Consider the following 22,505-nt stretch of genomic DNA (forward strand, 5'->3'; position numbering starts at 1 on the left):
GTCTGGATGTATTGTTTTATTACACGTGTGGTCTGACTTTATTTAGTATTGCTTAAGTGGTCTGTCTACTGCAAGATGAAGATCTCTGCATGTAAGATTAAAAGGACAGGAAAACAGCTCAAACTGGCCTCAGCAACACTCTGAATTTCAGCTTACCTAGGGCTTGGTCCAGTTTCTACTCAGCAGCTGCTGATATAAACCCTGTGGCAATTTAAGTGTTTTTCAGAAGGCTGATCAAGGAATGAAGGGGCAACTGGCCGCAGCTGCCCCAGCGCTCCCGGAACAGCCCTGGCACCCACCTGGCTCGGCTTGTGCAGTTCGGCCTGTGCTGCTTCTATAAATAGTTCTTGGTTTTCAGCTTTTCATGAGTAATGAAACTTGCATACCTATTTGCAAGTCCGAACTAGAATGTTGTACTTCCAATTGAAAACGCAGCGTGAGCAACGCAAGCAGCAGCATAAAAGGCAGGCTTGTCTTCACAGTGGCTTATTCTCTCCACTCCTCAAAATTATATTTATTTGCATTCTCACCTCTTTAATCCAGCTCCGGTTACAGGACCGGGCTGTTCGTGAGGGAAGCGTGCAATGGGTACCTTGAAGCTTTTACTCCAGCCACAGCGTATGGAAGTGTCCCCAAACCTGAACGGCATGTAAAGGAATCCAGACAGTGTGAGAACACCGCAAAACCCAGAGAATTCGCCAATTCCTTTGCAGTTAGCAATGAAGTCAACAAGCATTGATGCAGTATTGCTGTGCTGGCAGCATGTTGGTGTGGCTATTTAATATCTCTCTCTATAAATCTCTCTATATAATTTATATATAGATATAATCTCTATATGTCTAGCCTTGCTAGCAATGGCACGATCACCGAGGAGCCAAGCTAACGCAACGCGAGTGACTCCTAGATAAACTGTCGTTCTTCTGTGCTTCTCTTGTGATGGTGAAAAAACCCCAAGTGTAAGCGCTAAAAGCTGCCCAGATACTCCCAAAAGTGGGAGAATCTTTTGGGCTGGGGGAGGCTGCTGTGCCGCTTGTCAGGCTGGCAGCTGCTGCCCTCCTGCGGCACAACAGAAACCTTCGCCCGAAGATTCGACAGATGCTGAAGCATTTACTTATTTTTTTTTTTTTTTGCGCTGCCTCACTAAAAGTCTTTAAGCAATTGTAAAACCAGGATTAATATATCAGTAATGACCTGTTGTCCATATAGGCTTCACCTTCCACTATCATGCTTTTTGCCACACTACTGTGTTCTGCTCACGGGGTGGCAACGTGAGGAACTTAATGTGGTTTAATACTCGACATTTGAAACTTTCCTTTTTAGCTTTGCACAATGGAAACCCTACTTCAAGATTTGGAACTAAAAGCCTCCTGTAAACAAGCAGGACTCGCAGCCTGCCCTGCATTAGTGCTGAAGCATCAGAGCACCCTACCATTAAACAGCAACTCGGTGCATGTTTATTTAAGAACGGTTTTAATTTCAGGGACTGCAGTCGCCACTCCACTTTAACTCCGTGAGTGATCCCAGCTGGCTCTTCACTGCTACAGAAGTGGCCCAGTCAAAGTTTTATACCCAGGTACAAATGAAAACTATGATTTATTTAAAAACCGTCTTCCGCTTTTTTCCAAGACAACTTTTTCACAAGCAGCATAAAACCTGTTTCAGTTTTCAGTACACCATCAGAGGCCCGCAACAGGTAACGTATTTGGTTGTTCAAGGGGTACTTTTGAGGAAACTTGTCAGTTTTTATAATCATTTACCTTTTCCTTGTCATACGCTGCTCTAGATCAGATTTGCTCTGTAAACGCCTGTATGACACAGGAATTAAAAAAGCAGGAAATGAGGTTTAATGAGAGAAGTAGAGAGCCTGGGAAAGCTTAGTCTGCCTAAAAATTAATGGTGGGCTCTGCATAATTTGCATCAACTAAAACCTGTTTATGCAGGGATAAGCCCGCTGGAAGTGGTGTACACTTTAGTGTTGCTATGGTGCTAAAGAAACAGGAGTAGCACTCATTTCAATAGTATTTTTTTGTTTTGTTAGTCAGGGCCTGCTTTATTCTGTCTAGGAAATACTAGGCCAGACCAGGCCGCATCGAGAGCAGTGGGAATGCATGCACAGCAATTATTTTTTCAGTTAAATGCGTTCCAGGGAAACAGTTTAGTTTGAAAAGTGTGTGGTATACTGCAAAGAACACCTCTAAGAATGATGTGGAGTCTGTTTTGGGGATTATGGGATGCTTGGTCCCCTCAGTCTCCGGCACAAGAAGTCACTCATCACAAGTGCATAAGGAGTCTCATTTATCACTAAGCAGAGTCTGTTTATAGGAGCAAGCAAATGAAAACTAAAGTCCTTAGTCCAGTTTTTCCCTTGCATAAACTTGTGTTCACAGGTATTATCTTTGAATAAGCTGTCTTCGGCACAGAGGAGATGAAACACGGTGTCAAATAGCGCAGCAACTGCTACCTTCTCTTGGCTTTCTGCATGCGACAGCAATCGCCCCTTTGAGCTGGCCTCAGCTGCGAGCCAGTGTCGAGCATCACGCGTCCCAGTATTTCAGCACGTGTTAATGACTGGGCTACAGCTGGGATCCTTATCCTACAGCACACAGGACTGCTCATACCAAGCACTGGCATTCCAGTACCCACCAAGGGAGCAGAAGTGCAGGTACAGTGCTTGCCATAGCATCCCCGCGGGTGGGCAGTGGAGCCCGACCCTCTGAACCACGTGCTGCGTTACGCACAGCAGCGCGACCCCTTCTCGCCTTTCCTTCTCGCCTTTCCGTGCTGACCGGCTTCCCAGTAGTTGGAAGAACTGATTTACATAGCAAAGAACTTTGCTCAAGGGTGAGGCTCTCGCATCCAACTAACAAGAGGTGTTTTTAACCTCCTCCCAGAAATGTTTCTATTAATTCCATGGATGGTTTGGAGAACTGAGGGAGGAATTTAATGGATTTTTTTTTTTTTTAAATTATACCTAATTCCCTGTCTCTCCAAGTCTCCTCTGTGCCTGAAGTCAATTTTTTTTCTGAGTAAAATACTGAAGTCTTATCACAGGTGAAGCTAGCTCCTGAGGAGAGGGTAAAGCTTGGTTTGTAACTAACTTATGCCTAACTTAAAATTACTACAGGAACCTTCTTAGTCACAAGCTTCAAGGCAGCCACCAGACCATACCCGCTCCAGTTCACACACGCCTTTGACTTCAGCAGAATCAAAGTAATGCCAGGAAGGAATTTGGACACTGAGTTTAAAAAAAGCTATTCTTTTACACAGTTGACTCCAGAAGCGTCACCACTTGGTATGGGGACAGTGTGATGTAAAACCTGATGATCCCATCCAACTGTAGTGAGCAAGGCATTGTCCGAAGGAGACCACGACAAGCCTTTTACGAAGTCTCGGTGAGAACGGTTTCTGAACCTGGAAAACATGAACGCTCCATTAGCCATAACGCAGTGTCACTAGACGTTTATGGGCTTGTGCAATTCCTAACTGCTAGTTTGTTGGGATGATGCTCCCCTGTTTAAGGAGTATTTTCATCTTCTGCTAAGCATATGGATAAATAATTAACTTAATGAAAAGTCAACATGACAAAACAGCTACAGTAGTAAATACATTCTGTCTAGTACTTACACCTCTGAGAGGTCTGAGTCAAGAACAGCTACTGAACAGTCTTCACTGATTGAAGCCAGTAAGGGTGAACTAGAGGAGAGAGATGAGACCACAGTTAGAACAATCAAATACAAGAACACTTCTTAGGGATAAACTTGCGAAAAGCATTCTTCGTAGTGAGCCTGACCCAGGTACAGTGAATTAACAGACACCAAGTCTTATGAAAATGTCTTCATCAGTATTCGGCAGGTTGCCAGCACACTAAGCAGGAATATTCTACTAGCATTGGAAAGCAAGTAATCCTTCCTCAGAGGTTACTGTACTTACAAAAATCCCCACAATGAGTGGGTCAATAATTGTGAATACTGCAAAAGTGTTCTCATGTATATTCACACACTGGTCAAAACTGAGATTTTGTTTGGTTTTACTCTATTATTCTTGATAAAGAGACCAAAACTAGTACTCCCATAGGTTTTACTCTACAAACAAATAAGGCTTTCAGGTGTATGTAGTCACACATTCTATGCCAGTATATCAGACTGTACCTATGTGCAGAAAATGCAAACCCCGTGATACTTCGGGCATGCACAGTGGAGCTGAGGGCAGAATCAGGATTCTTTGTGTCTACTAGTGCAACTGTTCCATTTTCGTCACCTTTCAGAGAGAGAGAATTGAGGTTATTAGCAAAATTGTCACATGAAAAGACAGACCTTGATTTCTGTGGTGAAAGTCAAATGAGATCACTTCTTACCCAAAGCAAAGATGTCACTTTTCTGTGGATGCCACATGACTGAGGTAGGGAGGTGATTACAGGCACTGCAAACTGTGAGTAAAATTGGGATGAGTGTGAAAAGAGTCAGTACAAAGCTATTCCTACACTATCTCAGTTAGCACTGCTACTGCACTAAGACAAGTATTTAAAAGCTTAGTACACTTCTGCAATAGTATTAGACTTAGGTTTTAATAGGCTTTTCTGCCCAAATGGTCAAATCGCTAGACTTGAAGTTAGACACAGCGAAGTCAGGCATAAAATAATTCACGTCTTCCACAAAAATTCATACACACGCAGTGACTGTATACAGAAACATACCAATTCGAGTAGCTGGTTTGGGGCATCTGGTGTCCCAGAGTAAAGTTCTGTTGTCCTATAAATCCAAAGTGAATGAGAAGGTTTTTACAATTTCTTTGTGGAAGGGGGTTGGCATAAACTCAGATTTGCTGCAGAACTACTACTGACCCACATTTAAACCCACACCACCTCTTCCTTTGTGTTAAAATGATGCTGCCATTAATTGCAAGTTAGCTCCTTCAGTCATCCCCAGGACAGAGCTGGCAACTCCCGCATTTTAATATAAACCGGTAGAAATCATCTTGCTAAGCAACTTATCAGACTGTAACCTTTAAATAACACAGGTATGCAGCTTGTAACACAATAGGTGGTTTCTCAGACAGTGCAATTAACTGTAAATAATTACAGTTAAATCTCATTTGTAGATTTAGACAGAAAGCAAGCTTTACCTCAGCACAGGACAGGAACACAGTGTCCTTACCAGGACAGGAAGCCACACATGTCACTGAACCGGAGTGAGCTACCAAAAGCACAAAAGGATAAAGAGCCTCAAAGATTGTACCCAACTTTCCCAAGTGCATCCAAGGACCTCTGAAGGTCCAGCAGTATAATGATAGTTTATGCCCAGATACAGCGTTAACTTCTGCTCAGCAATAGCCAACTGCTTCCTACCAAGCTGATGAGCTGCCAAATCCAACCAGAGCCACTGCAGTCGAGTCCCTGTGATGTGCGTAAGCTTGAGGAAGCCTCACCAGATAAGAGTTGGTTACAAAGGGGCCAGGAAGGACAGGATCAAACAAAATATGGCCTCTGCCACAGCTAGAGATCACAATACCAGATCTCCAGATATCGGCATCTCCAATGAACTGTTGTTCAAAACATGGGTTAGGAGATCATCAATCACGTGCAGGTAGAAGAAAGATTTCAATACAAAAGAAATACTCTAAAATACACTTAGAGATGCAAGGCAAACTGAGCCTTTCACCATTCATTTTGTGGGGAGAAATGAACGACAGCCTAAGAAATAAGGGTGTGCCGGAAACTTCACAGACTGGCAAACATTAGATCGCGGCCCCAAGTGTGGTTTGGCAGACAGATAACCAGCGATGCTGCAGGACTGAGCTCAGCCTGCAGCAACCGGCAAGGGGGCAGGAGGAGCGGGGCGATGGCGGGCACTCACCTCTGTAGGAGTGCAGCACCGCTTGCTGGGGGAGGTCCCACACCTTCACGCTGCGGACAAGAGCGAGCAGTCAGCGCCCGGCACCGGCCCTGCCGCACGGCAGCCGGGCTGGGGACACTCACCAGAAGTCCCTGCCACCGCTGACGGCCTGGGTGCTGCTGGCCAGGACGGCCACCGTCGTCGCGATGTCATCGTGCTCGTATTTACAGAACTTGTTGACGATGAGGGTTTCGTTCTCGTCCAGCTCCCACAGCTCCACGGCGCCTGGAGAGGGGGGATGGGGGGCACTCACGGCATCAGGAGACCCACCTCGGGGGGGGGGTGGGACCCACCTCGGCGATGGGGGGGTACCCACTTCAGTGGGGATCGCCCACCTCAGCGATGGGGATGGGAGGGCACCCACCCCGTGGGCGGCCCCAGTAGGGGAACCCCCGTTGCTTACCGGAGTCGGAAGCCACCAGGATGCCCCTGTCAGCCACCCAGCGCAGGTCGGCGACGCCCGCCTCTGTCTGGACGCCGGCGGTACAGAAGCCCTCACTGGGGGCGCGGCGGGGGTCGGCGAAGACCCAGAGTGAGCCGGTCCAGCAGCGGCCGCTCAGCCCCGAAGCACCCAGCAGCAGGACCCCGTCTGCGGGAGAGGCGAGGGGAGAGGCCCGGTGAGCGGAGGGGCCGGGCGGCTCAGCCCGGCCTCCTCACCCCGCTCCCCCGGCCCGCCCGCGGCCCCGCTACCTGCGCGGTAGTGCGCGCCCTCCAGGTGCCGCTCCATGCAGGCAGGAGCGTTGGGCGGGATGTTCCACTCGGGGCCGGCTGCATCCGCGGCCTCCCCGCCCGCTGGGGGCGGCGGGGGCTGCTCGGGCGGCGGCTCCTCCATGGCGGCGGCGGCGGGAGCGGGGCCGGTGGCGCCCCCACGTGCTCCCGCGCCGCGCGCGCCGCCGCCGCCTCTCGCGAGAACACCCGCCCCGCCCCGCCCCTCCCCGCGCGTCTCGCGAGAGCCTGCGCGCCGCCATCTTGTTGTGGAGGCGGCCGGCGGTCACCGGGACGAAGCGGGTCGTGTCGGTGCCTGTGGTGTCCCGCCCGCCATGCTCTCCCGCCTGCTCCTCCGCGCTGGTGAGACGGGGGGAGCGCTGTCTCCCTGGGGTGGGGGGTGTTACGTCTGAGCGCTGTCCTGACACTGTCTGCCCTTCTTGTTCCCTCAGCCCCGGCCGCGCTGAGGAGCCTGCCGCCTCCCGCCGCCGTGGGGTGAGTACCGGGGGGGCCCGGGGGACTGGGCAAGGAACGCTGGGGGCTTGGGCCTCCGGCTGAGGCCTAGCGGCGCCTCGGGTGTGCCGGGCGGCCCGGCCGGCTGCCGCCCCCCCGCAGTGACGGGCTGCCTGAGGAGGCAGCGCCTGAGAAACCCACGGGTCGTTGTTCGTAAATAACGTTGTACTGGGGGTTTGTCTTTATTTTTCTAATTAACGTCGGGGGCTTATAGAGTAGCTGCGGTGGGAAGGAGGCTCTGGAGGTTATCTAGTCCCGCCCATTACCTCAAAGGAGGCGTGTCTAACGAATGCATACCTATTTCATTGGAAATATGTTTGAGTCTTATCTAAGAGTGGGTTTGTTTGGGTTTGGTTTTGGCTTTGTTTTTTTTTTTTTTTTAAATAAGCTTAATGGAAACTCTCATTATTTATAGTGTATTGCATGCCACAAGACCTCTGCATACAACTCAGCAGTGTTTGGCTCCTTTGCCACCTCTGCCTGAGAAAGGAGGAGAAGTACGTTACGGTTTGATTCCTGAGGAGTTTTTCCAGTTTCTCTATCCTAAAACAGGAGTTACAGGTTAATATATACTTTTTTTTTTTTTAAAGTGTGTTTAGTTATGCTTCTTTAGTTTGTCCACCACTTCTAGTTGATGAAAAAGTAAAATATTTGAGAAAATCCTTTTTGCGCATGCAGAAGGAGGTTATGAAGAATGAGCCAGTGCAGCAATTACTGGCCCTAAAGCTGGGCACCTGTGCTTTAAATAAAGGCTCAAAGAATGTCATGAGCTTGATCTTGCAGGAAGATTCATTTACCTGCTGACCTTTAAACAGAGATTTTTGTCTGTTTCTGAATGAGCAGAAGCAGCAGGTCCCACGCAGAGCGAAGGTTGCTTCTGGTGAGATCCTTGTGGCACCCTTCTCCTTGGTGGTATTGGGTTTCTACTTATTGTCCTGGTAAAAGAGAACGCTTCCTGATCTTATTGTATGCCTTAAACTAGCAGTCTCGTAGGCGTTTGACTCTAGTGAGCCTCTTCGTGCTTTGTACAATAATGCTGCTTTATTGTTTCTTTAGGGCCTTATATGTTGGGAACTGGACTCCTGCTTTACTTTCTCTCTAAGGAAATCTATGTAATTAACCATGAGACAGTTGCAGCTGCCTGCATATTATCAGTCATCATTTATGGCGTTAAAAAATTCGGATCCAATGTAGCAGCTTTTGCTGACAAACTTAATGAGGTAACGAAAGAAACCATAATCTAACTTTGTAGTGGTTAATAGCTATTCTAAGTTATCTGCTTAAGTATTTAAAACAATATCATGTCCAGGTTGTCATAAAAATCTGACTCTCATTATTAATCTTCAGAATGTTGTTTAAATAAGGTATGCTTTAGATCTTATGTTGGTATTGTTAACATAAGTCTTCAAAATAAAACAGTTCATACCAGTACAAATGATTTTTTTAAAGTACGATTGATTGTGAACATAATTCTTCTGTCTTGTCATCCTTTAACCTCAACTCTGTGACAAACCAGTTTATGCAGACATTTCTCAAATCTTAATGCAGAATTTCAGAAGTTAATTACAGATCACTTGTTTTCCTTTTGTCTTACATTCTGAAGTATATTTTTTTGTTTCTTCTTTCAGGAGAAAGTTGCTAAAGCTTTAGCTGTGAAAAATGAGGCTATTAAAGATCTTGAGACTGCCATTGAACAGGAGAAGAAGGAGCAATGGCGGGTTGAAGGCCGCAGTTACCTCTTTGACGCTAAGCGGGTATGCGGTTCCAGCTCTACTGTTCATTCCGCTGCAGTCTCCACTACGTTATCTGGGTCCTGCTTAGACAATAACAAGCCATTTGCCCTCTGTGTGTTGCAGACAGGGCCAGTTCCACTGCCTGATCCAGTGACTTTTGCTATAGAATGTGTTCTGCTGCTGTTTTGTGTTCTTGCCAAACATTAACCCTTTGATTTCATCTTCTGTGTCTAGAATAATATTGCAATGTTGCTGGAAACTAATTATCGAGAAAGACTACTGATGGTGTACAATGAAGTAAAGAAAAGGCTGGACTACCAAGTGGCTATGCAGAATTTAAAGCGTCAGAAAGAACAAGATCACATGATTCAGTGGGTGGAGAAAAATGTTATTCAGAGCATCACACCTCAACAGGTACTTGCTTTTTTTTACCTGCTTTACACTTCAGTCTGTACAAATAGTTCCTGTCAGGTGATTCTGCCTTAAGCCAGAAGATGCTAGGGCATCTTTGGGTGACTTGCAGATGTGGCTGCAACGCATTCCTACTGTGAGTAAGAGCTAATAAGCCCAGTTACAAGGTGCCAGATGCTTGTGTTGTTGGTGATTTAAGTTAGAATCACATGCAGTGTTGGTTGTTGCAGCATAGAGCTAAGCTTGTCATTAGATACATAGCTAACAGGTCAGGGAACTCGCTTGTAAAATTCTTTGTGTAAGACCATGGCAGCTTAAGATCTGCAGATGGGCTCTAGATGTCTTTCTTTTAAGGAATGAAGCTGAGAACAAAAAAAGAAAACATATTCCTAGCACTGCATGCAGATGCTTTAATGCAGGTCATTGTTCGGATTTGAATCTCTGACTTCATGAGCTATAATTATCCCATTTTATGGCTCCGAAAAGGAGTATCTAAAATGCATTAGAATGCATATTTTCTTGTCTAAGTGTCTTACATAAAGTCTTTCTTCTGAAAGCTCTTTTCCTTTCTTTTGCAGCAGAAGGAAAGTATTGCAAAGTGCATTTTGGACCTGAAGGCATTATCGAAGAGTGCACAGGCAGCAGTGTAACCACATCTAATTCCACTGACATGTCTCATTACTTACTGTTGAAAACTGTATGATTCTAAAGTATCATTAAATAAACAAACAAACCAACCACTCTGCTGTCTTTCACTAGCAGTAGCAACAGCAGTTTCTTTCTTGTGTTTGAAGTAGCTAGATCGCACACACGAACTGCTATTGTTCCTTTATAGTGGGGGTTCTGTTTGGTTCTTTGTTTGATCATGAACACTTCCAGAGATAAGATACAGAACTTCACAGTGAGAAATTTTGGTGCTAATACAGCGATCACTTTTTGTTTTAGAATTCTGTGTGGTAATGACCTATAGATACCTACTGTAACTGTAAAGATGTTTTAAAATCAAAGTGAGTGCCAGCGCTCCCATTCACCTAGTCGGTCCGTGGGGGTACTCAGAATGAATACCTTCATTTTAAAAATGAACTGAGAAATAACATTTTCATAACAAAACTTCAAATGGTGATGAAAGTATCTTCCTGTTCTGTGGAGAAAAGGATGTAGCTGGCAGGAAACGTGCCAAAAGCTACCAGAAAACTTGTCTGCAGCTGAAACCCAGCATGAAGTTTAAAACAGTAACATAGATAAGGTTATTCTATAGGGTGGGTTTTTTCTGGATTTTCATAGGGGAAAAAAAACCTTGCTCTTTTTTGTGTAACAAGGAAAATAGTTTTATGTGTATTATGATAATACACAGGATAAGGCTTTTAATTTTCTTTTTATAGGAAACTTCCCTGAAAGTTGTTGTTACTTCTTAAATGCCCCAGCTGAGCAAAGCACTTACCTGTGTGTAGTCTCATCCTTTCTGTGTTGGAAAGTGATTTATTTAGTAAATAAGTAAGCAGACTAGGGTGTGCTTACATGCCTCCTTTATATGGATTGACACTAGAGTTGGGAAATGCTTATTTTTAGTGGAGTTAGTAAAATAACAGTTTTCTACAATTTTCAATACAACAAAAAAGCAAAAAGTGTTCTTTAGAGGTATGAAATAAAGTAAGCTAACTTAGGCTGAAGCTGGCTGACGTTTTTTTAGATTAACGGTTCCTGAGAATGCAGGTGCCTTTCATAGTTTCCTGTTTTTTTTAATTTAAAAAAAGAAAAAAAAAAGCTAAGTTGCTCAACTTCCACATTTGGGTAACCCCGCATCTGAATGACACTTGAGCTTTGGCTAGTTTGACAGATCCTTTGCACAAAGCGAGTGGTCGAGCTGCTGCGCCGACGCGTCAGGAGTTCCCCAGCCGGCGGGCAGCAGCTCTATGGTGCCAGGTAAGACAGAGCTGTATCGCTTCGGCGTTGCTTTTATTACTGCAAACACAGCACGCTCTTGGAACGGGAAACTGGGAGGTCTTAACATTTGACTCTGAAATGTGGGCAGCAATGGACATGCAGTAGAAAAAGATGTCAGCAACAGAGAACAGGATGTTTACTTTCATGTTATTCACAGTGTGCAGTTTGCAAGCTGTTTAGTGAGAAATACCAGAAATTTTGTAGTACACTGCTATTTCCCTATCTAAGATTCCACCCCCAAATTTGAGCAGTTACTGTCCCTGCTTTAGTGGAAAAAGTCAGTGTAAGCTGAGAAAGAAAAGATTAAAGAAAGTATTTTATCAAGCTGCTTCTGGTTATGAAAATGTTCATGAAGTTTACTCGGTTCTAGCTGCTGCAAAAATAATCCTGTGGGTGCTTTTTGTTAGTTATTAAATGTACTCCATCCTTGTGAAAAAGGCAGTGTGTTCATGGGAGCGCAGTGAACGTGCACGCGTGTGCACAGGAGCAAGGCACTGGGAAGCAGGATTTGTGCTGAGTAATTGCCGGCTTCGCTGCTGTGGCTTTGTGCAGGTTTGTATAAGGTATCTGAAACATTGATAAAAACTAAAGAAAGTCTGTGAATTAGAAGAGGTTTGTTTTGCTTCAGTCTGTGTGTATGTATATAATTACAGATTTATTTTTTTTTCCCCCTCTTAGCTTCTCTTACTGTTCATTAGTGTTTGCAGAGAATGGGAAGTCGTCCCTCAAAAGCAAATGCAGGTATTTTCTTCTTTAAGGAATTTTCTTAGATGCGGTGTTCTTGACAGAGTTCATACTGTCCTGACTTAAAAGGGCTGCTGTGGGGGTGGCTTAGCAGGAGGTGATTTGCGGAAGATCTGCCTGCCTGGCAAAGGCTGCTGTGGGGCAGTAATATTATGAATAAATTTTTTTCTGTCTGGTGTTTCCACTTTCAGCCCTCTGATAGAGAAATGTTGTACTTAATAATTGTTTGAATTGTGAAAACACGTGGCTCTATGTAGTTCTTGTTGCTTGTAATATTACTGAAGAAAGTAACAAGTTCTAAAACCAGGTTTTGATACTTTTTTTTGTTTTCTGTTCCCTTCTAGTTACAACAGAACCCCCTTCCACCACTGTCGCTGTGCACACCACTCTACGTACCGCTGTACATACCACTGCGGCTGACTTAGAAGCTTCAGAAGACAAATGCTGGATTGATAAGTAAATGCTCTACTTTTATTTCCTGATAAACAGAGCTCCATGGGACTGCAGATTCCTCCCTCCTGTAAGGGAGGAGTTATGCGTGATGCGTTTTATGTCTTGGGGTTTTAAAATATTGCTTAGGATTTCCAAGTCTGCGCGCTGCTTCATTCATAGTGATGCTTAATGCAGATACGCACCTTTTAATCTCATGGGGCTTGGGATAAATAATGTATTACATTTCATAAAGTTTGGTGAATTTGAGCACTACTGATTCTTCAACACCTCTGTTAAAACTGGGGATTCTGACACTGTGTTCTGTGTATCAACAGCCATGAAATACTCTACATATCGCTGGTCTTTCTCTCTGGCATCCTGTCGACTGTTCTGGTTTTTGCAATCATCTACCTCATCAGAAAAAGTAAGTGACACAGTAGCGGGAGTAATGGCAGATGATGATCCAGACCTGGTGGCGCTTCTGCTTGACTACTTGTACTGCACGTCTTAACATGGATGGTGCTAAGTCTATGCTCTTCGGGCTGCAATCTTACAGCACTAGGGTTTCAAAGCAACTTCTGCTGAAGTTACTTTGAAAGAGGCTCAAATTACATCTCCCTTGAATGATTAATGTATTGGTAAACAGGTCACTGCAGCAGTAACTCCTCATGAATCATCTCAGAAGCTCTTTTCATGGGGGAATTAACTTTAGCACTGATGAGTTGTCGGTTTTGTTGGTTGCGTTTGTTTTGGTGGGTTTTCTTCATCCTGACAGTGGCCACACAGAATTCTCACCAAATTCATCAGTTGCTTTCATCCCTGGCACTTCCAGCAGGGAGGCGGGGGCTCGGGCTGCCAGAGGGCCCACTCTGCAGTGAAGGTCTGCGACAGATTTTACAAGCTAGGTCTAAGCCACGCACTCTCTGGTGCTGCTCTGTCACCCCGCTCTCCTGCCTTTCTTGCGCTGCTGTCTCCGGACACGGGCAGACGCCTCAGACCGGTCCCTCCCCTTCTTAGGGTGCAAGATATCCCCCCAGAACATACGAGAGCAAGCGCCCTCCCAGACAGTGACTGAGGAATCTGCTAAGAACGTCCAGGTAAAGGTCACAACTCTTATTTCTAATACTTTATGTGGAGACTTCAGATCCTTAATAGAATGGTAAATATTAATTTTTTTGGGGGGGGGACGGGACAGGGTGGGGAGACGTTTGCTCTTGCAAGACTGAAGTGTTAGTTGACAGTTCTTTTGACTAAGGAAAAATGTTTTTGTTTGTGCATCCAAGGCTTCAGCCTTTGTTTGTAGTTACCTGGGGAGGTACCTGGACAGTAAGAGGAAAGATATTCCTTCTCTGTTATCACAGGGCTTAAATGCCACACTCCCCACATATTTCAAGGGTTCTGGGGCTAAACTAAACCACCACTTAGGCAGGTTAGGGGAAAATCTTTTTAAACAGCAAGCATTTCTGCAATCTTCATTCATGATATTGATTCTTTGGAAGAATCAGGGTCCTGAGCTGTGCTAACAACTGGGCTGATGGCATAGCATTTACTAGACTTCTCATGTGCAGGGACAGACTGTGACCACTTACGGTGTGTAGCGCTGAGGACAAATTAAATGCAGGAAATTCCTGCGGAGATGTGATGCTTGCACTCGCTCTAATGTTTGCGGCTTCTTTCACATCCCCAGAATGAGGTTGCCTACACCACTGTGGTCTTCCAGCACAGTCGGACACCGGTGGCTGTGTGATGATGAAGTTGCTAGTGAAATGAAGATGCTTTCACTTTCTGCACATCAAATGCTACTAGAACATTGTATCAAGGCCTATAGTGCTCTGAGAAATGCCAGCACTGCCGTATGTAACATCAGCTTGTTTTTAGTTACAAGGGGAAACTAATGTCTCCTATTCCAAAGTGCTTTTTATGCTGTATTTCTTCATCTGTAGAAATCTTAGTGAGTCCTTACAACGTACTTGCAAAGTTTCCATTTGTGTGTTTGCTATTGCTTTGAACTGCCAAAGAGAACTGAAAAATGGAACTGTTTCTCTGCGTCTATTCATGTCTGTGCTCTTATGTTTCCCTTTTCTGTCACTAACTATAGCATTTTTCTTGGGTTTTTTTGATTGCCAAGTGCTCTGGTTAGTTATTTTCTGCTTATTGAAGTTGTTATCATGAATTATTTGTATGGAAATGTCTGCTTCCTGATTGGGTGCCATAAAAGAAATGCACAGTTACAGTGTGACCCTCAAAATTTGTGGAAATGCCCATTAATGCGTTATTACCCATAGTGTTCTAAATACATTGTGAAAAATTAAAAATCATTCCCTTTTCATAAACTGGGGAAAAGTTACTGCTAGTGACTCAGTCTTAACAGCCACAGAGAAGCTGCTTTGCATGTTCCTGTGCCCACGGGTGGGAGGTTTGTTGTCCGAGGAAGTACAGTGATCTCCGTCTGTCCTACAACACTTCTCCTGCAAGGCTGAATTGGAGCGAAGTTTCCTGCCACCTCGGCCCTCGGGGCTTCAGAAGCCACCTCGTTTCTGGTCACCAGAGAGTGTCGGATTCTGGCAGGTATTTCTCATTTCTGAAAATGCGGATGACTGTGTGCGTGCTGTTTGAAACGCCTCTCCAGAGGAATCTCAGGCGGGACCAGTGCCTCGGGTCCTGCAGCCCCTGTGCGCTGCAGCTGAAGGCACAAGCTGACATCTGAGAGGCTTCGAAGGCGTGAGGCTGGATGTGCCGCCTGATGGCAGCACCAGGCCACCGATGGGCAGCTGGATCCAGCTCAGCTCAGCCGTGGTGCCTTCAATGTCTTTGCAACAAGCAGTTAGCAGAGCAGCGGCTCCACCTCTGCCAGCTCGTTGGGTTGTCCTGCCTTCCTGCCTGCAGAAGCTGGTGGAAGTCCGGGAGAACACTGAAAAGCTGGTGCACAGACACCATGACGTTCTGAAATCTGGCTTGAGAGGCGTTGTGGGTAAGGCTCCTGACCGTTTTACAGGGTTGGGAGTAGAACTTGTGGTCTTTGTTTTGCTGTATCTGCTCTCATCTCAGTCGTGGCAGTTTCTTCAAGCACTATTTAATAGAGAAAAATACTGTATTACTCCTCAAAATGCGCAGCTGCTGAGACGTTTGTGAGGGATGATTGCGGTTGGTTCACAATTATTTTTTTGCTTAAAATTAACATTAGTCTGCTGCCCGACAGCAACCGGGAAATAAGAATGTCTGAAAATTTACCTGGCTTGCACAAATATTAGGTCACCACCCCAACAAGAATGCTGCCTTCCTGTGTTGGATCCTGTCTTAGAAGCGCAAGAAAAGGTGACTCACCACAGGCTTCCCTCCACCCCCGAGACCAGCCAGGATGTTGGGTTTTTCATGTTGGTGTTTCCTCACCGTGAATTGTACTGAGACTTAGTGCAACCATTTCATGTACTTGGTGAAACGCTGCCAACCAGAGCACAGCAATTTTGTGGCCCTGCCTACAGAGCTGAGTGTGGTACAACCCCTGGAGACAGAGGGTGACAGAGAACCTCTGTTTGCTGCGTGGCTGCTAACGAGTCCCAGGCTCATCCCAGAGCATCCGTCTGTCTCTCCCTTTCCCGCGCCAAGCGCTCTCTGTAGTCATACACAGCTTTTAATGGTAGCCATCGGCCAACTCTGTTTTACAGACGGCTAGAGGAATTTGGGACAACTGCATCTGCTAATCAGAACCGAGAAGGTGGTGTGTGTCAGCTGTTTTGCTGTGCTGGCTCTCCCATTTTCAGTAGGTTTCTGCTAGAGGTGTTTGTACTTACAGTATCCTTAAAGACAAACGTTCACAGCAGGAATTTGCAAGGCAAAACGCGTGGCTATGGGAAAGTCCAGTACGAAGTGTCCAGCCCTGGGAGGGTGGCGGGGAACAGCTCATGGGTTAAATGGTGCTTGGAAGGATGCATGGACAGTAGTGGCCTACGGTATTCCCTGACATTTTTGGGATTGACATCTGGTTGCAATGTTAAAAGGGCGGATTATTAGAGGTCCAGGATGACGTTGATGTGACTGTCAGGCTGCATTTCCCTCAGCCAGCGATGAGTCAGCTCTCGCGGGAGAGCTAGGTCCTTTGCTCTCCCCGAGTGATCCTTGTACACGCACGGACTGCGGGTATGTGCCTTCACCCATCTTCACATCTAGTTTAAGTGTTGTTCAGCGTGTGTTTGATCTCTGTCGGGGGCCGAACGCCACAACCACTTCCAGAGTAAGTGCTGAAGTGGGGACCTAGACCCGCGTGTACATTTTCCAGCCGGCACCACCACTGGCAGAAGTCAGTGTGTATTTCTCAAAAATACATAGGCAAAGTTTGCTGTGCGTCATTCTAATGAATAATCTTCTGCCCTTTAGGTGGGACCTGTTTTTCTGCTGAAAGCAATCAGTTCTATCAACTGGTAACGAGAGATCATGCAGCAAAATTCTGATGTACTTACGCAGTGACTTCCTTCGTTGGCCTGTTTATTAATAGAGTTGAACTGCGTAGCAGGGCAGAGCTTTGGCCTGTGACAAGGGTTACATCAGATAATAAATTGAGATGTCTGATCTCAGCTAAAGGAGCAGATGCCAACACTTTCTGAGATAAATAACGGAATGATGCATTCCCTTTTGTGCTTTTTCTAGATCGCTTTCACTATTTAAAGATGGCGAAAAAAGAGCCTGGCCTTTAGTGACCATTTTCAGCTTGACCCATGTTCCCTAAAACCAGGTTGTGTGAACTACGGTGTAATATTTACTGCATTTTCTGTCAGGACACAGACTAAAACAGTGCGTAGATTTCATGCAGGCTGCTTTTTTGATTGTCACGGGAGAAGAGCACACTGAATTAATATAAAATCTATCTAATATTTATTATTATTCATGAAAATGTGACAACACTGACTGTAGCACAAGTTGACCAGACTCAAATTTATAGTCTAGATTGACAGAGAAGACAACGGGTGTAAGAACAGTCAGTGAGGACGTGCCTGGATTGCAAACTGCTGTATTATCAACAAGAAAGAACACATTTATTCTGTTTTTCAGAACAAACCGCTCCTTATTGAAAAAAATACTGGACAAAATTTATCTTAAGTATCTCTTCTGTATTTTGAAACAATTTAATACAAAGACGTATATATTTACATACACCTTTAGAGTAGTCTTCAGATCTGTGACTGGTTGCTACAAGTCTTCAGGTTCACAGAGGAGACTTGCAGCAAATTACATTTAAATCAGGTGTTAGGGAGACAGTTTGTGATTGCAGGGGGAATTAAGCATGGGAATATGCTCTGCAGGAAGAATACCCAAAATGTATGGGCTTTAGTAAAAAAATTAGGAAAATGCATCCTTGATGGTTTAGAGCTAGTCGATTCTATCCTTGGTTAAGGAGCTGGGGAAGGAGGAAAGAACTCAACTCTATTAGTTTATTTTTTGTCAGTCGGTATTTTTTGACTGGCCTGCTCGCCTGTAACCAGCACATCTCGTCAGTGAACAGTTTCGGTGAGTTCAGCGGTTCGGCTCTTGCCTGGTGCTCTGTGTCTGAGGTGAATTCTGCAGGTTTCTGGGGTGAGCACTGCCTTGATTTAAAGCGATGAAAGTCTCCCACTGACAGGACATCGCCCGAAGAGGAGGAGCGACCCCAAAGTCAGTGCAGCTTCTGGCCTTTCAGCTGAGATGCTCAGGGCAGCAGCGGGACCAGCAGCAGCAGGTGAGGGTAATTTCGCAGTGCAGGTCGTCTGCGGGTGGAGCTGTTGCCGGAGATGCTGTTGTTTTATTGGACCGGTGCCACCGGACACAAAAAGAATTCAAGACAAGTCCAGCCGTGTGTAAGCAAAGGGCCCATACCAGGGCAAAAAGAGAAATCAAAAATGTAACAAAAATAATTATCAGTCTTGAGCTAAAACTAGAAATGAACAAGCAGTGGCTTTTACCAGCTGTCCATGGATCTGAGCTGGGGAGCTACGAGCAAAAAGTCTGCCTTTGGGGCGCTGGTCTGCCAAATAACGCTCAGACCAATAAATAACTGGACGGTCCTGTTAAATGAAGATGCTTGCCTGGAAGACCTGGGCTTGGTACAGCAACCACCAAGCAGAATTCTCTGGGGTACAATAATGCAGAAGATCATAAATGATCCTTTTGAGCTTAATGTCAAATGTAGATCAGATTGAATAAGAGGAGTTTGCCCTTATCATAAAACAGTTCGTGCAAGAGCGGGAGTAGATAAAACAGAACACATTTTTCCCATGAGTTTCTTAACAAAGTGGTTTATCAGTGATCTGGTGTGTACTGGCAGGTCGGCGTTCGTTCTTCGTTTATGACTGTTGGTCTGTTGTTTGCTCTGTAAGAACGGGGTCTGGTTTTTTGCACAGGATATAGGTCCTTAAAATTAAAAGGTACGTGGTTTTGAACTTCTTTATCTTGCAAGCATAGACAATGGGGTTCATGGCAGAATTGGCATGGGATAACAGGATTCCCAAGTACATCAAAGACTTTGGGATCTGCCACTCAGGGTAAAAATAGGAAATGAAGTTTATAATGCACAGAGGCAACCAGGATATTGCAAACAGGAAGAGAACAAGTGCGAGAGATCTGGCTGTCTTGAACTCCTGTCCATAAAAAGATCCTGCCCCCCTCGCATTGGTTGTACCTTGACTTAGCTTTGTCCGGATGATGTAAAAGATTTCAGCGTACAGAGCACACATGACGAGCAGAGGAACAAGGGTCCATATGAAGAAGCCAAAATAAACCATGTAATCCATCCTCATCACAGAGGTAAATTGACAGCTGAGAAAGCCAAACCTTCTTGATTCTGTCCTGTTCCATCCAAACATGGGGACTAATCCTACCAGCAGGGACACAGACCAGCACAAACCCAGCACCCACCAAACTCTTCTCTCTCTGGTGATTAGTTTATACCTGTTGGGGAAGAAAACTCAGGTCGTGTCGAACAGAAGTTTTTAAAATAGTTAAGGATGGTTTCAAGAACTCGCGCGTTCAAATACTGCAGGTTCGTTGTCACAAAATGGAGCATTAACTAGTTTTTTTTGGGGGGGGGAACGAAATCTTACTTTGAGATATGCCCTAACTCTTAATTTGTAACAGTTACTTTGCGGCACCCACACAAAGGAATAAGTTTAAGTTCCCCTCTTTATAATTGGATGTTTTCAGCTACTTCATTTCTTGTTTCATTATGATCTTAGTGCTCCCTCTTGCTTAGATACTGCTTTTCTGCTATTCGCAGTCCTATCTTATTTCTCAGCTTCCTCGGGCGTACCTGACTTTTACGTTTGGTCTATGCCATTTGTAGGACCAAACTGTTCTTTCGTTCTTCAATTGTACAGGTCCTTTCCCCATGAAAAACCTGACTTCTTTCATGCTTGAGGTTTGGATTTCTAGCTTATGTACTTTTCCATTAAAATATAAAAAGCGAATGACCTCTTAAGTTTCCCCTTAATAAGTTTGTTGCTTCTTTTGTATTTTCAACGAACGCTAAAAGGAATTCTATACAAAAGACTAGCCTCGGAAACCCAAAGAAATCTATAGTACTCTCGGCATCCTGCACAATCAACAAAACGTCTGAAAAATTCAACAGTTTGACCACAGACCCATCCTGTGGCCAGATTCTGATCAGCAATGACCCCGAGCTATGGGCCCCACACGAATACGCCGGGGTCCGTCCGTGCTGCCTTGTGAGCTGCGGGGAGCGGCTTCTGCTCTAGAAAGCTCGTCTCGAGTGGGCTTTTAGGCACAGGAATCGTCTCGGTGCCCAAGCGTGCATTTGGAGCAAATATTTGTTAGAGAAGGGCTGAGTTAAAGAGGAGAGAGGAGGTGGCACTCGTGGGGCAGAGGTTGGGCATAGGAAAGCTGGCAGGAGTGGGGCGAGCGGAGGGGCCTGTGGTCCAGCACTCACCTGGTCGGCACCTTCACTCGCAGGTACCGGTCGATCGCGATGGCCAGGAGGGAGAGGATGGAGGCGTTGGTGAAAACCACCATCAGGCAGCACATAAATAGGCAGGTGTAGAAGTGGACGCTGATGCCCAGGCTCACCACGATGGCCAGGGGCATGACGAGGATCCCCACTGCGATATCAGCCAGCGCCAGGGAAACGATGAAGTACAGGGTCGTGTTCTGAAACGTCGAATTCAACTTCACCACCCAGATGACCAGGATGTTACCCAGAGTGGCAAACACAGCAACCAAGCACTCGGTAGCCATGTAAATCCCATCCAGGCTGCTCAGCGCCAGGCTGTCGTTGGGCATGGCGGGTCGCTGGAGATGCTCCCACCCTGGCTTGAGCTGCAGGAGGGAGCATGGGCACCTGTGACCTCGTGTGGGATTCGTCCTCGGCGGGTGGCACTCAGTGGTTCCCGTGACTCTTGGGCGCGCAGACCTCTTCCAGTGTCTCACGTCCCCAGCGCTTGGGCAGCAGATCAGCTGTTGCCTTTCAACGGAGCTGCAAATACCTTAGTATCCAGGAAACGTTCCCCGCTCCGGACGCATCTCCTGAAGCTCGCAGCATTCCTTCAGCAGCCTGGGATCAGTAAAGCGCTTGGGAAAGCTATTTTGAAGGAAAAGAATGGAAAAGCTTCCACAAGCCTGCTTACTGACAACCTATAAATGAATACTTTAACTGCTTCCTCTTACAAACCACAGTTTTAGAAGTGGGAGGACTGTACTGTGCAAAGCTGTCACTTATCAATCTAGATAATTGCTTTGCAGTCACTATAGGAAATGAGGCAATTCAGGGGACATTAGAAGGGTGTTTCATTAAATTCCAATACTTGATTTAATTCAGTGTATACGATTTCAGTGAAGGCCCTGAGGTGGCCAAAAAATGCTCTTTACTTGTAATGCAGTTGGCGTTCTCAGTGAGAGCCCCCGTTTCTGCTAGAAATCAGTATGACAACCGACCAAGTCATGTTCAGACGGTGGCATACTTTCCTATGCTTTGTTTATGGAAGACGGAGAAGTCGAGGAAAGGTGTGGGAAGTGAAGTAGCGGGGAGAGGGTGTGAAAGCTGTGACCTGTTTGCTGCGGTGAGCCTGGCAGCGCGTGGTGCCTCGCTCCTTGACGTGTCTGCAGTGAAAGAGCGGCTCCCGTCTCAGGTGGAACCGAGAAGAAATGCAAACCTGTGACCTCGTGTCAGCCTGCGGGTCGCAGGGTAACCTGGCCCTTGGGCACGCTCTCCAGGAATGAGCAAATAGCAATTAAACAACTGGGTGGATGGTGCCATGCTAGTATAACGAAGCCTTAAGCAAACACGGGCAGTATTCTGTTTCCCGGACACTGAGTCCTCCACCTCTTCCACGCAACTTTCTGGCAAAACTGAGGAAGTGAAATCAGCCCTGGGAGCAGACAGAGCCAGAAATAAACGAGACTTCTTTACTGTCTGCTGTCACAAGAGCAGGACAAAATCCGCTTCCTTGATATCAGCGTAAGTGCTTCTCGCTCCCTGATGGAGGGCGTTTTGGTAGAACTACTGCTGGGAAAACGGTGAGCTCTCTATAGACAGTCCCAGCCTGCAGCTGAACTTGTCTGTGCTGGTTTTCTAATCAAATCTGACACAGGGTGTCTGTGGGTGCAGGAGATAAATCCCAGGAGAGGCACGTGAAGGTCACAGCTGGGAGGAATGCGGGGCTTTTGCAAGCGGAAAGAGTTCCTTCCCTGGGCGGTACCTGGGAAGGAGCGGGCAGCCGGCACTTTGCAGCTCTGAGCAGACACGGGAAACCTCCGTGTCCTCCAGGCTGCTGGCCGTGCTTGGGTGAGAGCGGTCCCCGCTTCCTGCGCTCGCTGTGCATCTCCTCGTGTGGCCGTGGCTGCCAGCTTCCTTTTTCTCTCATCTGCTGCCAGGGCTGCAGCCAGATCTCCCGCGGAGACAGTTGCTGCGAACCTGAGTTATCGAGGCTTTAACAGGGCCCACGTTCCTGCTCCAGCTGCCTGGCACCTTAGGGGAGCAGCTTGTCTAACAGAGTCAAAAGAAAGTGTTTCTCCCTCCTTTTGCTCACCCCAAATCCAGCTGAATGTCTTCACATTTGTCATCCCCACCTCTTCTTTGTGGCAGGGGAGCAGACTAGATCATTCAGGGTCCCTTGGCCCTGTTTTCTCTGACGCTGCACCTGTGTGTAGTACA

At 46.2% G+C, this 22,505-nt stretch overlaps 2 protein-coding genes across 2 annotated transcripts; both read right to left on the minus strand.

Moving 5' to 3' along the window:
- Positions 1 to 1,453: 1,453 nt before the first annotated feature.
- On the minus strand, positions 1,454 to 6,785 carry WDR77 (WD repeat domain 77). Its single transcript, XM_063356301.1, has 10 exons — positions 6,582 to 6,785; positions 6,295 to 6,480; positions 5,975 to 6,116; positions 5,853 to 5,902; positions 5,122 to 5,192; positions 4,694 to 4,748; positions 4,355 to 4,426; positions 4,149 to 4,257; positions 3,625 to 3,693; positions 1,454 to 3,411 (listed from the first exon to the last, which is right to left on the minus strand). Exons 1-10 carry the CDS (start codon positions 6,721 to 6,723, stop codon positions 3,252 to 3,254), a joined length of 1,056 nt encoding a protein of 351 aa, XP_063212371.1. The 5' UTR covers positions 6,724 to 6,785; the 3' UTR covers positions 1,454 to 3,251.
- An 11,900-nt stretch (positions 6,786 to 18,685) lies between these two features.
- On the minus strand, positions 18,686 to 20,980 carry ADORA3 (adenosine A3 receptor). The gene is made up of 2 exons (XM_063356302.1): positions 20,286 to 20,980; positions 18,686 to 19,291 (listed from the first exon to the last, which is right to left on the minus strand). Exons 1-2 carry the CDS (start codon positions 20,633 to 20,635, stop codon positions 18,688 to 18,690), a joined length of 954 nt encoding a protein of 317 aa, XP_063212372.1. The 5' UTR covers positions 20,636 to 20,980; the 3' UTR covers positions 18,686 to 18,687.
- Positions 20,981 to 22,505: the final 1,525 nt, after the last annotated feature.

This window comes from Chroicocephalus ridibundus, chromosome 20 (genome assembly GCF_963924245.1).
Source record: "Chroicocephalus ridibundus chromosome 20, bChrRid1.1, whole genome shotgun sequence".
In the NCBI taxonomy this organism is placed as follows: Eukaryota; Metazoa; Chordata; class Aves; order Charadriiformes; family Laridae; genus Chroicocephalus; species Chroicocephalus ridibundus.